The sequence below is a fragment of the Fonsecaea erecta genome (genome assembly GCF_001651985.1).
Source record: "Fonsecaea erecta strain CBS 125763 chromosome Unknown Scaff2, whole genome shotgun sequence".
NCBI classification, from domain to species: domain Eukaryota; kingdom Fungi; phylum Ascomycota; class Eurotiomycetes; order Chaetothyriales; family Herpotrichiellaceae; genus Fonsecaea; species Fonsecaea erecta.
This window is the reverse complement of record NW_017387245.1, coordinates 2156768-2175767: the sequence shown is the minus strand read 5'-3', so window position 1 is coordinate 2175767 and position 19000 is coordinate 2156768. Positions and strand designations below refer to the sequence as shown.

At 54.1% G+C, this 19000-nt stretch overlaps 7 protein-coding genes across 7 annotated transcripts; 6 read left to right on the top strand and 1 right to left on the bottom strand.

Moving 5' to 3' along the window:
* Positions 1-126: 126 nt before the first annotated feature.
* Positions 127-1793, top strand: AYL99_02541 (hypothetical protein; the record flags this gene model as incomplete). Its single annotated transcript, XM_018834057.1, has 4 exons — positions 127-478; positions 532-806; positions 857-991; positions 1143-1793. 4 exons carry the CDS (start codon positions 127-129, stop codon positions 1791-1793), a joined length of 1413 nt encoding a protein of 470 aa, XP_018696681.1.
* Positions 1794-1839: 46 nt separating this feature from the next.
* Positions 1840-2910, bottom strand: AYL99_02540 (hypothetical protein; the record flags this gene model as incomplete). The annotated part of the gene is made up of 4 exons (XM_018834056.1): positions 1840-2024; positions 2132-2189; positions 2281-2528; positions 2616-2910. 4 exons carry the CDS (start codon positions 2908-2910, stop codon positions 1840-1842), a joined length of 786 nt encoding a protein of 261 aa, XP_018696680.1.
* A 3180-nt stretch (positions 2911-6090) lies between these two features.
* AYL99_02539 (hypothetical protein) lies at positions 6091-8621 on the top strand (the record flags this gene model as incomplete). The annotated part of the gene is made up of 2 exons (XM_018834055.1): positions 6091-6263; positions 6308-8621. 2 exons carry the CDS (start codon positions 6091-6093, stop codon positions 8619-8621), a joined length of 2487 nt encoding a protein of 828 aa, XP_018696679.1.
* Positions 8622-9552: 931 nt separating this feature from the next.
* Positions 9553-11092, top strand: AYL99_02538 (hypothetical protein; the record flags this gene model as incomplete). Its single annotated transcript, XM_018834054.1, has 3 exons — positions 9553-10023; positions 10101-10852; positions 10990-11092. The coding sequence occupies 3 exons, from the start codon at positions 9553-9555 to the stop codon at positions 11090-11092; spliced, it is 1326 nt and encodes a 441-aa protein (XP_018696678.1).
* Positions 11093-12023: 931 nt separating this feature from the next.
* AYL99_02537 (hypothetical protein) lies at positions 12024-13095 on the top strand (the record flags this gene model as incomplete). Its single annotated transcript, XM_018834053.1, has 3 exons — positions 12024-12098; positions 12203-12718; positions 12796-13095. 3 exons carry the CDS (start codon positions 12024-12026, stop codon positions 13093-13095), a joined length of 891 nt encoding a protein of 296 aa, XP_018696677.1.
* Positions 13096-13873: 778 nt separating this feature from the next.
* Positions 13874-15481, top strand: AYL99_02536 (hypothetical protein; the record flags this gene model as incomplete). Its single annotated transcript, XM_018834052.1, has 1 exon — positions 13874-15481. One exon carries the CDS (start codon positions 13874-13876, stop codon positions 15479-15481), a length of 1608 nt encoding a protein of 535 aa, XP_018696676.1.
* Positions 15482-16720: 1239 nt separating this feature from the next.
* Positions 16721-18744, top strand: AYL99_02535 (hypothetical protein; the record flags this gene model as incomplete). Its single annotated transcript, XM_018834051.1, has 2 exons — positions 16721-16884; positions 16944-18744. The coding sequence occupies 2 exons, from the start codon at positions 16721-16723 to the stop codon at positions 18742-18744; spliced, it is 1965 nt and encodes a 654-aa protein (XP_018696675.1).
* Between the last annotated feature and the right edge of the window lie 256 nt (positions 18745-19000).

Sequence of the window (19000 nt, the reverse complement as noted above, 5' to 3'; positions counted from 1 at the left end):
GCACTTAGCACTTTTCGTCAGGCGGAGCTTTCCATAACATGTGGTTTTTGCCGGTGCCTGAACTCCTCACACACAAGCCTCACTAGCCTCACGTTCAAGCCATTCCTACCGACCGGTCTCAGCCCAATGGCGTTGAAGAAGAAGAAGAAGAAGAACAGCGACAGATATGCAGACTTCACTTTTGTCAACATATCCCGGCCCGATGACTCGAGACAAAGAAGCACCCAAAGAATTGTTCGGCACCATGTCATGGCTCGTGTTGCCGAGTCACGGAAGAAGCCTCCAAGATTCGTTACTCTGGCGGTGAGGCTACCTTCGGCGGAAGTCGATAGCGTTGTCATTGAAGACAACGAGGAAGCATCTGCTCATAGGGCAGGTCAAGACCTGCATTGTTATGAAGAGGTTCCTCGTTCGCTTCATCCGTATGCGTTGTTTCCTGTGGAAACAAATGGTAGAGCCCGCCAATTGATCCAGTTCAGTAAGCTCCTTTCCACAGGCATCTGGTACCGCCCTCTAGCTGATTGGCCCCAGTGCAAATTGAGGGAGAGTACCTCTATCGACCTTTCCGAAATGAGTGGTTTACGATGGCCGTCATTGATTGCACCGCGTTCTACCTCTCACTGGCAAATGCAGCGTTATTCTTCCATCAGATGACTGAACGCAGAGGTTGTGAGTACGGCGATTTTGAGGAGTCCTCAAGGTACCTGAGCCTGTGTCTCAACCAAGTCGCCCAGAGGCTTGGGAGGGAGTCCCATAATATCAGTCAGGGCGTCATCACGACGGTTTTGGGGTTTCTCTGCCATGATGTTGGTTACCTTACCTTTGAATCAGTTCCTGGTAATAACTGTTGTGGTAGTCTACCGTCGGCAGATGGGATCGCTACGCTGTCCATATGAAGGGTCTGGACAACATCATCCGCCTTCGAGGGGGCCTCCAGGCTCTGAACAGCAACACCGTCATGTTCGCCTCCTGGTACGGGCAACCCGTGAACGTGGGGAGATGACTTGGATGGACATTATTTTGACTGTTTGCAGGTTTGATATCCTCGGCGCCTCCTTTTTCGATTGCAAGCCTCGCTTTCCGCTTCCACTTACTTCTCCGCTCCGAGCGTCCATCATGACTCATTGTCCCCGTCTATGCAGAAACTCCTCGCACGTATTCGTAACGCCTCTGAGGGACTTGCGGATACGGCATTCGCCCTTGAAAAAGCTGCACAGCTGGCAGCGTTTGTGAATGTTGATAGGGGTAATCCTCTGTTTTGGAAAGCTGGCGCCACCGCAGCGAACCGAATTACACCTGTGCTCCATTTTCTGCTTTCATTACGACGGCCGACCGACGAAGATTCGTATAGCTATCCCTTCTCGGAAGTGATACTCCGCGAAGTAGTCAGACTCGCCTTACTCATCTTGGTGGCCAGCGTAAAGCAAGCTTTTTCGCTCATAGCAGACGAGCTCGCCATACTGCAGCAGCGATTTTCGGCTCTCGTCCCAATGGCGCCTTGTATCGACACGTCCTTTCCGGAACTCAGCCTTTGGGCTATTATTATGGTCCATTCAATGCCATCGAACCAATCCCACAAACTGGACGCGAGAGCTACTGTCGACTTGATGAGAGCCATGGGGATTAGCAGTGGCAAGTCTGCCATTAACGTCGCGAAGGATCTGATCTGGATCGACGAATTGATGGAAATGAAAGTCCCAGAAATCATCCTCGAAATTGACCACGCCTTGTGCTCCTCTGAGACAGATCAGGGGACTAGAATTTCAGCACGCTTCCTGGCGGACTTGAAGTGACCCGCTCAACTCTGGAACTCCTACAGCCTTGCAAACATGTCAAGCCTCATCCTCCAGTAATTCCGCCACTTGCCGAGATGAACTGGCCGGTAATCCATCGACTCTTTTCCGAGGTTAGAAGCAGCACCGCATCGGCGATGTCATCAACCGTCCCCATTCTCTCTTCAGCTCTCGTCATGGGTATGAGAAAGTTGTGCACTGCGTCAGCCACCGGGCCTTTGGGGATACCATCTGTGGTGCCGCCGAAAGTTAGTGTCACATACGGAAAATTCAGTTTGAGTACTATTGATCGAACAAGATCCAAAATACTGAAGGATCTATTGCTGGAAGCTGCTCACCTGTTGGAACGGGTCCTGGCGCTATTGTGTTGATCGTGATTCCATGTCCCTGCCCGAGCTGCAAGAAAAGCGTCAGTACTCGTCTCAGATACTTGCGATAAGGTGGGAGAAAATCCATCGATCACTAGCTGACAATGATCTTTACATACCTCCTTGGCCAGGGCATAAGTAAGTGTGTCCATGGCGGCTTTGGACGCAGCGTACAGCGGAATGGGCGCCATGCCCATCTTCGACGCAATGGAGCCGATGTTGACAATGCGTCCGCCACGAGGCATGACGGGAACCACCGCTTGCGTCATATACAGCGAGGCGAAGACGTTGATTGCAAAGATGCTTTCCACATCCTCTTTTGTCGCCTGCAACACAGGGACGAGGGCACCTCCACCGGCGTTGTTCACTACAACCCATCATGGCTCCCATGTTAGTCCTCGGCGATGCGTGCCGAAAAGGTTGAGAATGGGATCCGAGTCGAGATTCCACATACCTAGGATATCGATTTTGTCGACCTTCAAATCCTTGAGCGCTGTCTCAACCAGTGTCTTGGCACCCTCGGGGGTCGATACATCGGCTCGCACAACCGTGGCCTTGCCTCCAGCATCCTGAATCTTCTTCACGACCTCTGCCGCACGGGGCGCAGACGATTCGGAGACGTGGTTAATGACCACCGAGGCACCATTACGCGCCAGGGCAGAGGCAATGCCCGCACCAATGCCGTTCTGCTTGGCGGATCCAGTGATGATGGCGACCTTGCCACTTAAAGAGAGTGTGTCTGGCGCCATGGCGAGAAAGGGAGTGATGATTTCGAGGAGGGAAGAGCAAATATTCCTTCGTTCTTGGGCAGGAGGGAAATTCAGAGAGAATCGCTTTGAAGAACGTGGTACCGAGTGCAGGCCACAGCCCATTTTATAGAGCACGTCTCCCTGACTCGGCTCGCTGTGTTTCACCGAAGCCCCTTACTTCGACCGAAGCCAGCGGACCATGTCTCGACTCCATGTCCTGTTCAACCAAGGATGAAGTCTACCATCAGTGAGGTAGGGCGTCCTGTTGTCCGCTTCCTATTGGCAGACAATGCCGTTGTGGGGACTAGAGATCCAGGCGGACCAGGCTAGACCAGAAATGGAATGAAGAGACCCCTGTCCTGCATGAAGACGTCTCCATTGTCTCATGCGCTCCCATTGGTCGATCTCGAAAAGGACGTTCGAGAGGCAACTTCGTACTGTCGCCCGCTTCGTCGGCGGAGAAAAGCTGTACGACTCTCAGGCTCATTCCGAAGAGACGGCCGGTCCTGTTTGAAGCCGAGTCCGAGTGGTTCGGTTCAGAAAAGCCAGAGGCTTTTTGGCGAAGAAGACGGGGATGGTTTGGTGCCAGGCTGCCTTGGATCTATCTGTCCATTGAATCCCGAGTGGGTGCCGAGAGGTTGCACCCAGTAAGGCAGGGGTGTATTTAATGTCGATATGGGTGCATGTAGGGGTCGGTATCGGAGGTTTTGACAGACTGCTTCAGAGCGTTACAGTTGCCAATCCGCCGGTTGAATGGGAGTCTTCCAAGAGCCATGTGCAGACTGTTCGGCAGTAAGCTGAGCGGGTCTGAGAGACGTCTTTATGCATCTTTCCACTCAACTTTTGACACTCTAGAGACAACAAATATCGAATGATAATACACGATATACCCTCCGTCGAGTCAGAAGAGCAGATCTGCTACCTTTCTGTCAGAAGCCTCCCCGCTTGGTCGGGCCATGCTCCTCGACTATGGTGACGAGCGATCCACCGGTTTTGGCGAGGTGCTCTGTCTTTTTGCCAGAGGTCAAGGCCCCCTGATCCCCTCCCGACATCTCCGCCTCCCCTCGCACTCCTCGTCCACGACCCCCTTGATTCTCGGGTATGCTGGTAGTGAACGGAAATGATTGATTTAGTGCGTTCGCGCCGCTTGACTCACCGGCGATAAACAGGTTCAAGTACTGGTGGTACTGATCAACTCTCTCCACGTGGTACTGCCTCCACACCTTGGGCTGCTCTGGCCGACTCGGCCTGCCAGCTCACGCTAGTCCCATACATTCTCGTCACTCAAGCCCAGGCCCCATATGGGGAATCTGTCGCACGGATCATCATGGTACGTACTCTGACAAGCGGTTTGAATGTACACCCCGCAGATTAGTAGTAATATTTGACAATGAGAAAGCCTGCTGGAGCGAGGGCGTGGTCTGGGGACATCACATAAGCGGTGTTGTGGAGTGAGTATGACGAAAGTTCTGGACTAGTTGACTCCATGCACGAGAAGCACTCCGACCAAAGTAAAGCCTTGGTAAGCCGCTTTGGAGATGTAAAGCAGCAAGTGACCATTCCCGGTCTGTGTGTCACCTTGCACATGGCGAGCAGGCTCACTGAAGAACGGAACGGATGAATTTAGGAAGCGACGGGCGTTGGACTAGGAGAGGTCCTGGTATTGCCAATCCTAATACATCTCGTATATCATACTTGTCCATGACGTTGACTTTTCCGAAGCTCCAGTCCCTATTTCACCGCTATAAGCCTGCCTTCTCGAACCATTGAATGGATGATCCATCCTCCACCACCACGCACCGGCTAGTTGCGAGGCTTCCTGGAAAATTCTTCCTTCCTGACCGCCGCGAGAGCATGCCATGGTGCTGCGCCATTCACCGAGATTGTCTGGCCATGATGTTTGGTCGCTGGCCGCTCGATATGCTTCCACTTATCCACCTCTTCGAGCCTGGTGGGGTCGAGAGTATGCTCGACGAATTGTTCGTTTTCCTCAACGATTTGATCGGGGTACTGGACGCCGTCGATGGCTTTGTGGTGATCACCGATGTGTTGAACGTCTTCTTTAGTCATGTCTGATGATGGTGTTCGGTCAGTACAGAATTGGCCAGCGTGGGTGCTCGTCAACCTGACGTACTTACTGACTGCCGCTGAAGGTGGTTGGCTCTGTGTTAGGAAAGTCGTGCACCGGAAGAGCCTGATGGTTTAGAGAGCAACTGGTTACTGCCACTCAACCAAGAGATGAAGTAGACAGATATAACAAATGCTTGACGAGCTGATTCGGAATGGGCCACGACAATTCTGTGAGCCTGCCCACTGCCCTCACATCGTGAGGTGCATTCCTTTATAGCTGCGGCAGCGGTATTACCAGGAGACCCATTGTCAATTACCTCTTTTGGCTCTGCACTCGCAAGCAGTTCCGGTCCTCAGCACGAGCAGAACCGTTCATGTTATCAGGCGACAACTGCTGCTGATCGCCGTTCTGACCTTGAGAATTCCCCATTCGAGCTAAGCGCGTAGTCCCATTGGTGGCCCACCACCACTGAGGTGCTTTCTACTTGCTGTGGTCGAGGTGGAGTACTAGGCTGGGGCTGGGTGGATGAGTTTGAGAGGCCCCTGTCGTGGCCAACTGATGGAAACATCTGGAGGAGAGAAGACCAAGGCATGAAGCAAGTCAAGACTTCACCATCTGCTGCACGCTCTCCGGACTTGAGTGGAGCACTTAGCACATGTGCTATCCCAAATACCGTAATCAGCAGGCACCGGGCTGATCGGGGCAGACGCTTGGGGGCTTAGGGGGCTTGGGGCGCTTAAGAGCCCGGCGATCCCTGAGTTTCAGGAACGGAATAATCTGGGCCACTTGTTGGGTGAGTCCATGTCGCCTCTAAACCATTTTTAGGAAAAAACAATGCGGGGCGGACCATCCCACCGCCTGTGTCTCGACGTCTGCTCATGATGATCGATCGAGGTCGGGGGCAGGCTATCTGCGCCTTGTAGCATCATTAGGGCTGTTACTTCCTCTTTTTGGAAAGGCCGACACGGCTCCTCGCTCTGGGCCGTCACTCAAGTAGAGGACTACCCCGCCGGGAGCAGTGAACAACAAGCCCTCAGCCTGACATCGAATTTGCTTTGGGATACTTGCCGTATCAACCGTACAACCTCACAGTCACTCCTGCCACCGAAATGTCGTCCGGAATGCCTTCAATTGAGTGGATCTATGAGAGGCCAGGCAATGCCACTCGCATCCCAGATGACAGATGGGAACAGTTTAGGGAGCTGATCACCAGACTTCACCTTGACGGGAAGTGGAAGAACGCAATCCTCAAAGAATTAGAGAGTGAGAACTTCTACCCATCGTAGGTCAAATCACGAGTTTCGAGATGCGAACTGATCGAGACAGATACCCCCAGCTCAGACGCCGAATGAAAAAATGGGGTCTGCAAGCGCACACTGAAGAGGCGCCAGTTATCAACCCACCAAGCGTGATAAGGACGAATCTCGAGGGTGACTCCTCTGCCGAGCGACACATATTACCAGACCACGCACCGGTCGTCACGCCTGACACCACGACTGCCCCGAGATTACCGGCAGAATCCGACACCCAATCACTGCCTCAGCGTGCCTCCTTCATCGCGCGACACGACCGCGCATCCAGGGAGACGGCAGACCACACGATCCCAGCGGAGCAGAGCCTCCCATCTTTTGGAGAGATTGAAGCCGAGCAACAAGCTGTGCGAATTGGACCAAAAGCACCACTTGCCGATGGCCTTGCCAGAAACTCAATGGGAATGTCTCCCACACGAACGATGGGCGCTCCTTATCTCAGCCAGCACGACATGCAGGACATTAGCTCATCTCCACCGGAAACTTCAAGTATCAACAGTGTTCAACATGACGGACAGTCGTCGCGGGTGTCTTCGACTCCTCCTCTGACGCTCGCGGAGACTGCTTCAACGGACAATTCCTCAGCCATCAATACGAGACTCAGTGAAGAGGTTCCACCCCACTCAAAGGACCAGGCTCCATCCTCACCGCAGATGTCCTACAATCATTCGTGGGACCCTGAGTTTGAGCTTTGGTTAAGGGCGACCTCACCTCTCGCAGCTCTATCCATGGACAAGGTAATTTCTTGCTCGCTGCTCCCTATCTGGCCAGCTTTCCGAGACCCGGCGGCTCTCTCAGTATCAGAAGTGTGGGAGATCCAAGGGGTTGCCACCACTCTTGCCGCCGCTGGCCTTTTCGATGAGGCGTCCGACCTGTTCTATGTGGAGTATATATACTGGCAGACTTGCACAAGCAACCTCTCACCAGACAAGATATACCCCCCCGGGGCTACGTCGATCGACAGCTCTGTGCGGAGCATGGTTACTGCGGCCATCAATTGTGCCCGAAACTATAAGCCCGGCCGTAAAGGAAACATTGCACACCACGCGCTGTTAGAAGTTCAAGGTCTCCTGGAGAAGTATGGCTTTGGACACAACCTTGACATCGCTGTACTCAACCTCTACCTATCAAATTTGCGAAGGCACCCCACGAGTTCAGAATCTCCAATCCCCCCAAAGGAGACTGCGCTTCGTCTCGCTGTCAGCTGCGTTGGAGAACGTTTCGAGGTCATTCTGCCCGAAATCCAAGATCGCGAAATCCTCTTTATCATGAGTTCTCTGAAGGAAATGCTGAGAGACGGTCTGCCAAGAGGGACTTTGTATATGTCGTCAAGGTGTCTCGAGGCGCAAGTGGCACACCATGATCATCTGTTCGAATGTGGAGAGGCCGGAAAGGCCATGAGGGCGATACTCCAATGGTGCGAAGCTTTCGTGGAGATGAACAGGCGCATCCTCAACAAAGTCGGGGCTCGCTCGCCTACGTTTGCTTGGTCTCGAGTGTCTGCAGTCTGGGTTTTATACTGTTCCTGCGTCTTGGTCATCTCCTCCTTTGACTCGCTCGTCCAGGCAGCAGAATCCTTGTGTCCATTGCCGCTATGCTCACATGGGGTCAAGCCGTTAAACGTTGACACCTTGCTGGCATTGGCGGTGATCTGCGAAAGTTTTTTGAGCTCCGGAAATGAGACGACCTGGCGTCGTCGCATAGGGTCGCGGTTCGGTGATTATCTCCTCGCTGAGATTAACACCACGATCAACAACTGGCATACACGGGGTCCTGATCTCGTTAGACTCTACCTCTCACGAACGGACAATATACCCAGTGCGCCGGGACGTCCCGATCCAAGGAGCACAGCACCTTCGACCTTGGTGAAGGAGTTCATTGTAGCTGCCTTTCGATCGCGTGAGCCTTCACCGAGCATTGGTCGCACATCCTTTTCGGTAGCGGCTTCGCTCGCCTATTCATCGCTTCGTATACCCGGACAAAGCGTCTCACGAAACAGTCTCGCCGGCTCTTTCCATTCGTCGATCAACAGCATTCGATCTTCCATGAGCTGGGACACCAAGCGAACGCTGGCACAAATGCTCGAAACCAGGGATCGGCTGCAGCGCCCGTGGTCGATGCTTTCGACTTGGAGCAAAAACACTAGCAGTTCGAAAGCATTCTCAATTGATTCTCAAGGCAGCAACAGCTTCGAGAGGGTCACCGGGATGCCGTTAGACCCCCTGGCTGACCTGGCTGAAGAAGCCCATCCGGGAGGGCTTGAAAACACGGATCTGATGATGATTGACCGAATCGACGAGGAAATGGATGATGTTGAGATGTACACCTGAGAGATATGTTTGTGCGCGCTAAATTACCAGCGTAAATGGCCACGTTGACATTTGCAGCAGAGTGCCCGTGCCCACGGGCTGTGCTCGTCTCTGGTCGAGTCCAGGCGCTGCGTGTCAGAAGACGATGACGAACAGCATTTGTTCAAGACCCGTGCGTGCCAACATCAGCTCGACAAAGGTTTCCTCTGGAGCCCTCTCTCACTCAGGCATTCAAGGACTTGTGAGCCAGGCTGTTGACCACGGCACCTGAACGGACAGGTCCCGAAAGGCAGCAATTCCAGTGGATGCAGCTGCCGCCTCTTTCGAAGGGCATTGTAATCTAGGCCGACAAGCGTATGTGCACGATGGAGGCAAATGTAACGGATTTCATTGACTTCTCTGGGGATGTGGCCACTTAGTGCAAGCATAGCCCATGATATAAGGGGCACCTTTCTTCTCACTACCGATGTTTGTACCCTGGAGAAGTATAGGTGTCTCGCCCAGTAAGCATGAGCGGGTGGATCAGTCAGCACACGAGGATGAGAAGGCCCGTGCCCATGTACGAATCCAGCAAAAAGTGACTGGCGAGTGCAGCCATTCTAGAAGCCCATTTGACAGCCATCGAGGGCGGCATCAAGCCACTGTCTTGGCCTAGTGAAGCCCGACGAGCCTTTCAGCTGGCGGTTTGTTGTTTTTTTCTTGACGAGTTGGCGACTTACAGGGCAGAGACTGGGATTCTGGGAACAGCCGATCAGCCTAAAACTTTGCGGGCGTCGTCATCCACCGCATCATTTTTAATTTAAATCCTGCGACACACACGAAGGGGGCCAACTACTAAACTCCTCGTGTCTGTGCCCCCCTGGGCAATGGAAATACACATCAGTGCGACGCCTCGCTATCAATAACACTCGGTCTCTCTGTGAGTCCTGTTTGCCTTGGCCAGATCACCACAATGCCTCCTCGAAGCAGACATTTCCACACGCGAGAGCCCTTCCAACATGACAACAGACTGACACTGGAACGCGCCGAGGGGCCCTTCAGCTTCCTCAATCCGACCCGGGCTCATTTCAACCACTCCGGAACGACTTCCAAGGAAACCCCGGATGATGTCGAGACGTCGCAGGAAAACGTGCATCATGCAGCCGGGCACCACACGCCCAAGCGCTATTCCGATTCCGACGTGCCCGCCAAAAATGTCAGGTTCCTGTGGCGGTCACGGGACAATCGCAAAGGTCGACATCCCTTGCTCGTCCAGAGACCGAAGCCTGGTGAAGAGGCCTATTTTGTGACTCCGAGGCGGACGTCGGACCCGAGAGAGGTTCTGAAAACCGTTGTCAAAACCATGACGTACTTTCCAGTCTGGGACATCTCGTGGCTCGTGGCTTTTATATTTACATGGGGGAGTGTCGTCTGGGTTTTGAATGTACGCCTGATCTCTAGGAACCCAGGCCAAGAGGCCCGAAAAATGCACTACACTAACCACTTCAATTCGCTATATAGGGTTTCTTCGTCTGGCTTCCAGTTGTCGCCCCCTCGACGGAGTTTGACGGCGAAGTATATTACGGTGGAGGGGTCACAGCATTCATCGGCGCCATCCTGTTCTTCGAAGTGGGCTCGATCCTCTTGATCTTCGAGGCCATCAATGCCAACAACACCGGCTGTTTCGGCTGGGCCGTGGAGCAACTGTTGGACGACGACGAGCAGCAGCAGAAAGACGGTATCGCCCGCCTCCGCGTCGTCGCCAACCGCCACCACTGTCACCACCACCACCAGAATCGACGCAATTTCGTCGGCAAGCCCTCGACCCTGACCGTCTCCGAAGCGCAACCACCTCCCAAGGGCGGCGGCAAGAAGGCCTGGCAATGGTTCCCGTCGTGGCACGACCTGCGGACGCACTACCTCCACGAGTTGGGCTTCCTGGCCGGGTCGGCCCAGCTCTTTGGCGCGACCGTCTTCGGCATCTCGGGCATCACCGCCCTGCCCGGCATCATCAACCACCTGACGCCCGAGTGGCGGCTTAACGCTGCGTACTGGATCCCGCAAGTGATCGGCGGCAGCGGCTTCATCGTCAGCAGCACGCTGTACATGCTCGAGACGCAGCAAAAGTGGTACAAGCCGGCGCCGCACCTCTTGGGGTGGCACATTGCGTTTTGGAACCTGGTGGGTGCGTTTGGCTTCACGCTCTGCGGCTGTCTGGGCATGGCGTACAAGAATTCCGGCGCACAGTTTGAGGCTGGGTTGGCTACCTTTTGGTATGTGTTTCTCTTCTCTCCTTTGTGCACAACAGAACATCTCTCCCTTCCACGCACCGTCACGTGAAGAAACCAACACGTCCCATCAATGTGATCTTGTGAGAACTGCGTGACTAATCCAGCGACGCTGTCTATAGGGGCTCCTGGGCCTTCTTGATCGGCAGCTACCTCCAGCTGTACGAGAGTCTCAACAAGAACCCCGTGGAGGAAGTGTCGACCGACCAAGAATTTGCGGGGTGATAATGAAATGGAATGAAAAGGACTGAATTTTCAGGGGGTTTCTCTAATCTGGAAGGATTTTCTTCTAGGCATGTTACGGTGGGTTGTTGGTTTTCCCCTCGAGGGTTGGAAATTCTCACGATGGTATGTGGATGGTATATGGACCATATACCCGGCCGGGATTTGCATCTGCATTTGCATCTGCCGTATGGCATTTTGTCCCATCCTATCCTACAGAAGAAAAAGTTTGTGAATGGATTTTTCTTTCTTCTTTCTCTTTGGGGGATTTGGGCAAAAGGATCAGGGCCCAGAAAACAGTCTGGATGGAATACATAATACCAAAAAAGCATGCATGTATGTTTCTCAAGCAGAACAAACAAACAAAATAACACTTGTCTGTTGGTCTGATCTCGAATCAAGGGAAGGTCGTCGGGTTCATACCTGAATATGTACGTACAGGGACAGTCATGTCTAGCTCCTATTACTAGTACCTATGTAATTGTATGTGCTGGTGCAGTGCAGTCGGAGCAAATCGGCATATTTTTGCTTGACTCGACACAACTATCGTCACGCACCCAAATCCTACTGACTGACTCCTCCGTCGGCACAAGAACTCTTCCGGCCAGGCAATATTATGTACCGACCGACGATTCGATTCGGTTACGGGCTCTCGGCGGCGGGAGGTCGCAAGATGCCTCGGTAAGTCTCTTGGTGCTGCTGCGACTGCGGTCTTGTCCTGCGTCTTACTCTCTCTCGCTCTCACTCAACCGGCATTGAAACATGTAATTATTAGGTTGCTGGACCTAAGATAGCTGACTTATTCAACTGCTCTGTTCTTCTCTTACTATTTTTTGGTGTTCCTCTTTTTTTATTTACAGTTCCGCACCTGCCCTCCCACACTCGAATCTTGACCTTACCTTGTCCTTGAGTGTCGTCTTCCCCATAGCACGCCATGGCGCAAAGAGCTCAGCAGATCGCTTCGCATCTCAACTACCCCTCGGGCCTCCTGGCCGGACAGGTCGCCATTGTGAGTCTCCCCCAGCAGCACCAGCACCAGCAGAATCAGCACGAATCACTCTCCGTCGAGGGACCATTGGATTACCCAGGCTAACCACGAACTGCTTCTCACAGATCACAGGTAGCGGCCAGGGCATCGGGGCCGAGTGTGCGCGGCTGTTCGCCAACGAGGGCGCCAAGGTGGTGGTGTGCGACGTTGACGCGGCCAAGGGCGAGGCGGTGGCCAAGTCCATCAACGACGCCACGCCCGGTAACAAACGCGCCATCGCGGTGCCCGGCGACGTCACCGACCCCAACTACTTCCCCGTGCTGGTCTCCAAGGCGGCCGAGTTCGGCAACGGCAAGATCCACATCATCGTCAACAACGCCGGCTACACCTGGGACGGCGTGATCCACAAGATCACCGACAAGCAGTGGGACACCATCATCAACGTGCACAACACCGCCCCCTTCCGGCTGATCAGGCAGGCCGCCCCCTACTTCCGCGTCAAGGACGGCGACAAGAGAGTCATCATCAACATCTCCAGCACGTCCGGCACCCACGGCAATGCGGGCCAGGCGAACTACAGTCTGGCAAAGGCCGGTGTCACTGGCCTGACCAAGACGATCGCAAAGGAGTGGGGACCGCAGGTATGTCATGTTGTTTTGCCATTTGAAAAGCTTTCGATGGCCGGTAGCTGACCTTGACTGTTTCTCCGACCCCACAGTTCGGCGTCCGCGCCAACACCATCGCTTTCGGCTATATCGACACACGGTTGACCCGTGCCAAGGAAATCGGAGCCTTCATCACCACCGCCGACGGCCAGCGTGTCGCGTTGGGCATTCCGGGCAAGCAGATTGCGGACCGAAAAGGAGGAGAAGACCCGGCCGCGGCCTACAGGGACATCCCGCTGGGGAGACCCGGCACAGCGACCGAGGCCGCCAGTTCTATCTTGGCCGTGTGCTCCCCACTGTTCAGCTACGTCAACGGACAGACCATCGAAGTGACTGGCGGTCGCAACATGTAAAAAGGCGAATGCAGTTCAGACTATTGAGGGAGGGTGCAGACCGTGGGAATGGAGTGACGACTCGGAGGTGAAGGAATGGCAGAGCGAGCAGTTTTCGACTATGGCATCGCCAGAGGAGATCGTGACGAAGTATACCATGGGCGGTGTCGTGTACAGCACGAGAAAAATAGAGCTGACAAAACGAAACCACGAACGGGGCTTAATGTATCGAGTACCTTTAGCCGGATACATAGGCGACGGGAACATCCCCAGGAATGGCAGCTCAGCCTGAGAACCCCGAATAAACGATAGACTCCAAGACTTCAAGAACCTCCTCTGACAAAACTTGATGACTAGAGCTCGCACTTGAACTTGTAGCCCATTGGACTTTGATACATAATAATGATGGCTGTCCCACGAAAGGGCGGAATCGATCCGTCCAGGCACCCAGGAGGTGGGGGGGCCACCGATATAATGGATCAACAACGAATTGACTCGTAGCGTCCACCCGTTGAGCCGCCACAAACGTTCGATTACCGACGGGGCGGGTGTCGTCGCTCCTAAGTCGGCTCGCTGCTTCGGCCTTACCCCCAAGCTCCCCCATACAACTATCTCTCACTATTTCAGTTTCTCCTCCTCCTCCTTCCATCCAAACTGGAAGTGTCATTTGATTCCTTTCCGATGACTCGTTCGCTTGCAGTGGGTTTCCAAGTGGCCCTTGCCTGGCATCACGTCTGAGGTGGACTACCCTGCTGGAGCCGACGCTACAAAGGGGGCAGCAGGCGCTTGCGTGGCAATAATGGAGAAACAATCGACCCAGGTCCATCCTTCACAGGACGCAGACCTCGAAGCAAGGACACAGGCCGTCGATTTTCACAAGGTCGAGCCGACATCATCGATCGGAGCATCACTCGCCCCAACCGAGTCCGACTCCTATGGCAGCCGCCCCGCGTGTTTCAGCAGTCTCTTTCAAGAATGCCTCTTTGTTCTGACCACGACAATCGCCGTGGGACAGAGTTCGATCTTTACCGGGGCCATCCTCTGCATGACCAACTATATCGGAAAGGACCTGAACATGACAGCGGCTGAAGTGACCTGGATCAGTGCTGCCCAAACCCTCGCCGCAGGGACCTTCTTGCTGTTTTTTGGCCGGGTGGCGGATTTGTTCGGGAGGAGACTGCTCTTTCTTTGCAGTCTGGCCTTTTTCAGCATCTGTCTGCTCATCACGGGTTTTGCTACCAACGCCTATTTTCTGGATATTTTTTGTGGTCTGCTTGGTCTCAGTTCAGCAGCGTCTGTTCCTCCAGCCATTGGGAAGCTGGGGGCGGTCTATGACAGACCGTGTCGACGAAAGAACAGAGCTTTTGCCTGCTTTTCCGGGGGCAACCCGGTTGGGTTCGTGCTTGGAGCGTTTATCAGTGGCGTGACAATGCAAGTTTCCACCTGGAGAGCAGCATTTTGGGTCATGTCGGTGATTTATGCTTTCTTCTTCTTTGCAGCCCTGTGGACCACCCCACCGGACACTGAACAGACGCTTGGAGGACTCAACATGGACACTTTCCTGAAATTCGACCTTTTGGGGGCTCTGCTCGCCGTGGGTGGGATTGCCATGTTCACTGCTTCCCTGACTTTGGCGGGCGACGCGCCACGTGGATGGGCGACGCCCTACGTGATTGCTTTGTTGGTGGTTGGTCTTGTCCTGGTCGCTGGCTTCATCTATTGGCAAAGTGTATTCCGGTATCCACTCATGCCGTTGAGAGTCTGGAAAGATCGAAACTTCACACTGGTCGTGACCGTGCTCTGCCTCGGGTTTTATGGCTTTTCTGGGAATCTGTTTTGGTTAACTCTGCTCTGGCAACGAATCAATCAGCTATCGCCGCTGATGGTCGCGGTACACCTTCTTCCAGCGGGGATTGGAGGAATTCTGGTCAACGTGCTGGCAGCAATGATCATGCACCGAGTGTCAAACAGGGTGATCATGATCATCGGAGCTGTAAGTGCCGTAATCGCTTCGGCCCTTTTCAGTGCGATATATACGTCGATATCGTTCTGGGCGCTTGCGTTTCCAGCACTATTGTTCAGCGTGCTGTCCCAGGACCTGGAGTTCACAGTCACCAATATGTACGTCATGTCGTCTCTTCCCAGTGAACAGCAGTCGGTGGCAGGAGGCCTCTTCAACACGGTGACCCGGCTCGTCGCGACGATTGGGCTGGGCATTCAAACGAGCATATACAACACCGCCGGAGGGGCGGCGCACGGGGGAGGAGCCGTGAGATATCGACCATATCAAGCGACATTTTGGGTGTCTCTGGCAGGTGCGGTTTTGGCAGTATTTCTGGTCCCATTCTTGACGATCGGGCGTCAGGGAGGTCGAAAAAAGCATGCTAATCGGGGACATCAGGATTAAATGGTGTAGGTTAACATATACATATATATCGCCCACCCAGAGAGACGTCACCAAGGCGAGGATTTGCTTGGGCGTCGATCAATTGAAATTCTATTTTGTGGTTCTCATCGGGTGCGCAGGAGTTCGTCGAACGATCACTTCAGTTCAGCCCGTAAGCAAAGGGAAAGGGGGGAGGCACCCAGAGGAGCACGCACCGAGAAGGAAGACGGGAGCGGATGACATTTCCGAAGGGGGTGTGTATCCCGAAATGCAGCGCCTAGCGACGGAGTCATTACTCCGCGCCTGAAGCCACTGGAAGAACGTGGTTAGCCGGAGCCACTGGGGCGCTGGGGTCAAGGGGAAGAGGGGTTCATGGGGGGCTAGTGAGGCTTCGATTGCTGTCCTTGGCTTGGGCGCCCTCCGCCAGCACCCAGCCTCAGCTGTGCACTCACCTGCGCCGTAAAAATAATTAGTACTGCGTCCCTGCGAGGATTGCGTACTCCCAATTACTCGCGTGTAGCCAGCACCGCAAGCCACTCTTGACCGGCCCGCCGGTATTAATGCAGGTCCCTAACTTCGGGGCGTCCAAACCCCCAGAGGCCCCTATTGACTGGCTGGTGTTCTGCTAATCTCCACCCCCACCAACTACAAGTCAGGCAATGACAACAAAACTTTATAACAACGCGTAAATAGCTGGCAGGCACCACGTGTAGAGAGGAGGAACTCGGCTGTCAAGTGACTGCATGGACCATGAGACAAGATCCCCAGGAGGATCGTGGGCTCGGACTGCGGCTGTGTCTCAAAGTGATGACCCTGAAATAATCAACGGCGGCCGTCGTTCCTTGTTTCACCTTTATTCTGCCACATTGAGCTCCGGGTACTGATTAACCCTTTCTCAGCCAATCGGCAACTCGTCGAATTGCCATTCTGAGTCCAACAAACAAAATGAGACAACGCATCTCACCCCCTGGCTCCCCGTAATATTCGCTCCATCTCAAAGACGACTTGGACTCGAGAAACCGGTCGCTGCACAAGACTGCCCACAGAAGTCACCACTCGCCGACACGACTAACGACTCGGACATCTCGTGCCCCTCGGAAACTCACGTCTTGTCACCTTCACCTGTTACTCCTCCCGCTCACGCTGATCCCATCACGCTGAACTCGTCGAGGTCGCTCGCGGAATGACGAACTCTCCTTCTGTCGGCGCGCGCAACCCTTCTCCAGTGCCGTAGCAGCATTCCCGAGATCAACCGCAAACATGTGGAGACGGAACAACATACCAGACTACCAGATGGGCTACCAAGCCTATCCCTATCCCGAGCCGACAATGGACGAAAGATATCTCGAGACAATCCCCGAGGTCGAGTCTTTGTACAGTCGCCGCAGTAGTGTTGCGGCTACTGCTCTTCCAGAACTCCCTTTGTACGTCTGAGTCCCTTTCTTGAATCCCTTCTTCTCACACTGACCACTTTTGTCTCCAGTCGGTCTGTGCCTCCCATGGAGGAGCGAACGTCGGTCTATTCTATCGACCAGGATTCAGCCTCTCCTAACATCTCTGACTACAATCCGCAACAACCTTCGATTCACCCGAGCCATCAACATGACGCCAGTCAAGCCAGTGTCTCACCGTTGAGCAGCCAGACTTCGTTCCATCCCAACGGGTCTGATGCTTCCCTAGTCTCTCCCATCGAACCCGCACAGCAAACTCCCACGCAGCCGGACAAGTCTTTCAAAAGTCAGATACCGCGGAAACTACCCCTGTCGGTGTCACAGAACACACCCGAGGAAACCATAAAAAAGCGATGGAATCTACGCAAAGAAGGGAATGAACAGACTCGGTGGGATGAATACTCGGGCGAACCCAGCCAGGCAGGCAAGCCGTCTTCCGTCCGCCCGGGAGCAGCACCGTCTGGAATCGACCAGCCATACCCCCAGCTCAAGGAAAGAACGCGGCAAATCTTGGCTGGCTTGAAGGAAAGGGAAGCAGTCAAAAAGTCGGCCTGGACAAAATCGCCGTCACCGTCACCAGATCCGGCGGACCCTCTGGACAACCCTGTTCAGCGACCACCATGGAGGGGAGCAAGTGGTAGACATGCCATAGTAGAGCCTGTTAAGAACACCCCGGAAGCTCGCACTCGACCGCTGACGCTGGTGGAGCGGCACAGGATACCTGAGAAGGATACAAGAAGCGAGACACCTGAAGAAACGGTCCCCGTCGAGCAGACTGCCATGTCCCCTGTCGACTCACTTTCTGTCGCCGCTTCACAACTTCCGACCCTCAAAACTGTGGATTCGGAGGAAAGCCTGAAGCCCGTTGCCCCTCTGAAGACGACCAGAAAGATGCCGCAAGCGCTATCGCCGCAAGCACTGTCACCCAAGCAGCTGGAATATACCCGGTTGTTAGATAGCCCATTCCAAAGTCCCGGTCCACGCCCCTTCGCCATCGAGCCAGCTCAGAGCCCTGCACCCAGTACTGTCCAAGAGTATGGAGCCGACAGCCCGACTTTGGGTTCCAATACCCCCTCATTCATCGGCCCCGACCGGAGCTCTAGCGAAAGTTCGTTCGATCCCACCGCGCACCACAGCCCGTTGCAGCGTGAACCGGACACCTCGTCGAGCTGGAACACTTACGCAACGAGCGCGGCGGAAGAAAGCACTCATATTCCTTCAAGTCCCATCGCACGAGAAGAGCTAACCAGCAGCCCTGTGCCAATCGTACACCTACCGCCCGCAGCGGTTCCGGAACCGATCGTCCTCCGCAAACGTGTCGCGGCGAACAATAGTGGCTATCGCAGCTACGACAACTACAACAGCATCTCCCCTTTCTCCACAATCTCCGGCCGAAATTCGTCTAACATCCTTCGAAAAGCCGTTGGTAACGATTCGAATTCCATCGACCGCAATGGTAAACCTCGGGCTGTGTCTCTGATGTCCTCCCTTTCAGCCTCTAAATCCCTTCCTCCAACGCCCGGCGAACTCCAGGCTGTTGATAAGATCACTTCTCTCACAGCCCGACTGGAAGACCTCGCTCGGCGCAAACGGAATTTAAACAAAATCATCCTGGAACTTCAGGATTCACTGAAGAAGAACGCAATCATTTATGACTCGAGAAAGCGCAAGGAAGTCGACAAGATGATAACCAATCTGAACCTGGAGATTCAGGATGTCAAGAACGAGGAGCACGACGTTCAACTGAGGTTGCATCGTGCGCAGAAGCGGAGGGACAAAGACGACTTTTATGAGCAACCTACAGGGTTGTGGATCAAAAGAGTGACAACTTGAGGCGAGCGGAGGATAACTCGAATCTCAAGCATCGGTCTTCGACGTGTCTGACGGTCTTGATTTAATGCTTAAACCTGAATTCTGCAAGCATCGACTCCACCACATCGGAACAGCCTTGGACTGGGTTGGAAAGTCGCAACCCCTTGAATCGGTTCTGTTGGCTACACAATTTGCCAGGAGCGACGTTGGATGGCCAGCCCCGACCTTTTTTTGACACCAATGGTAATCTGGATAGCACGAGCCAAGTTTCATCGCG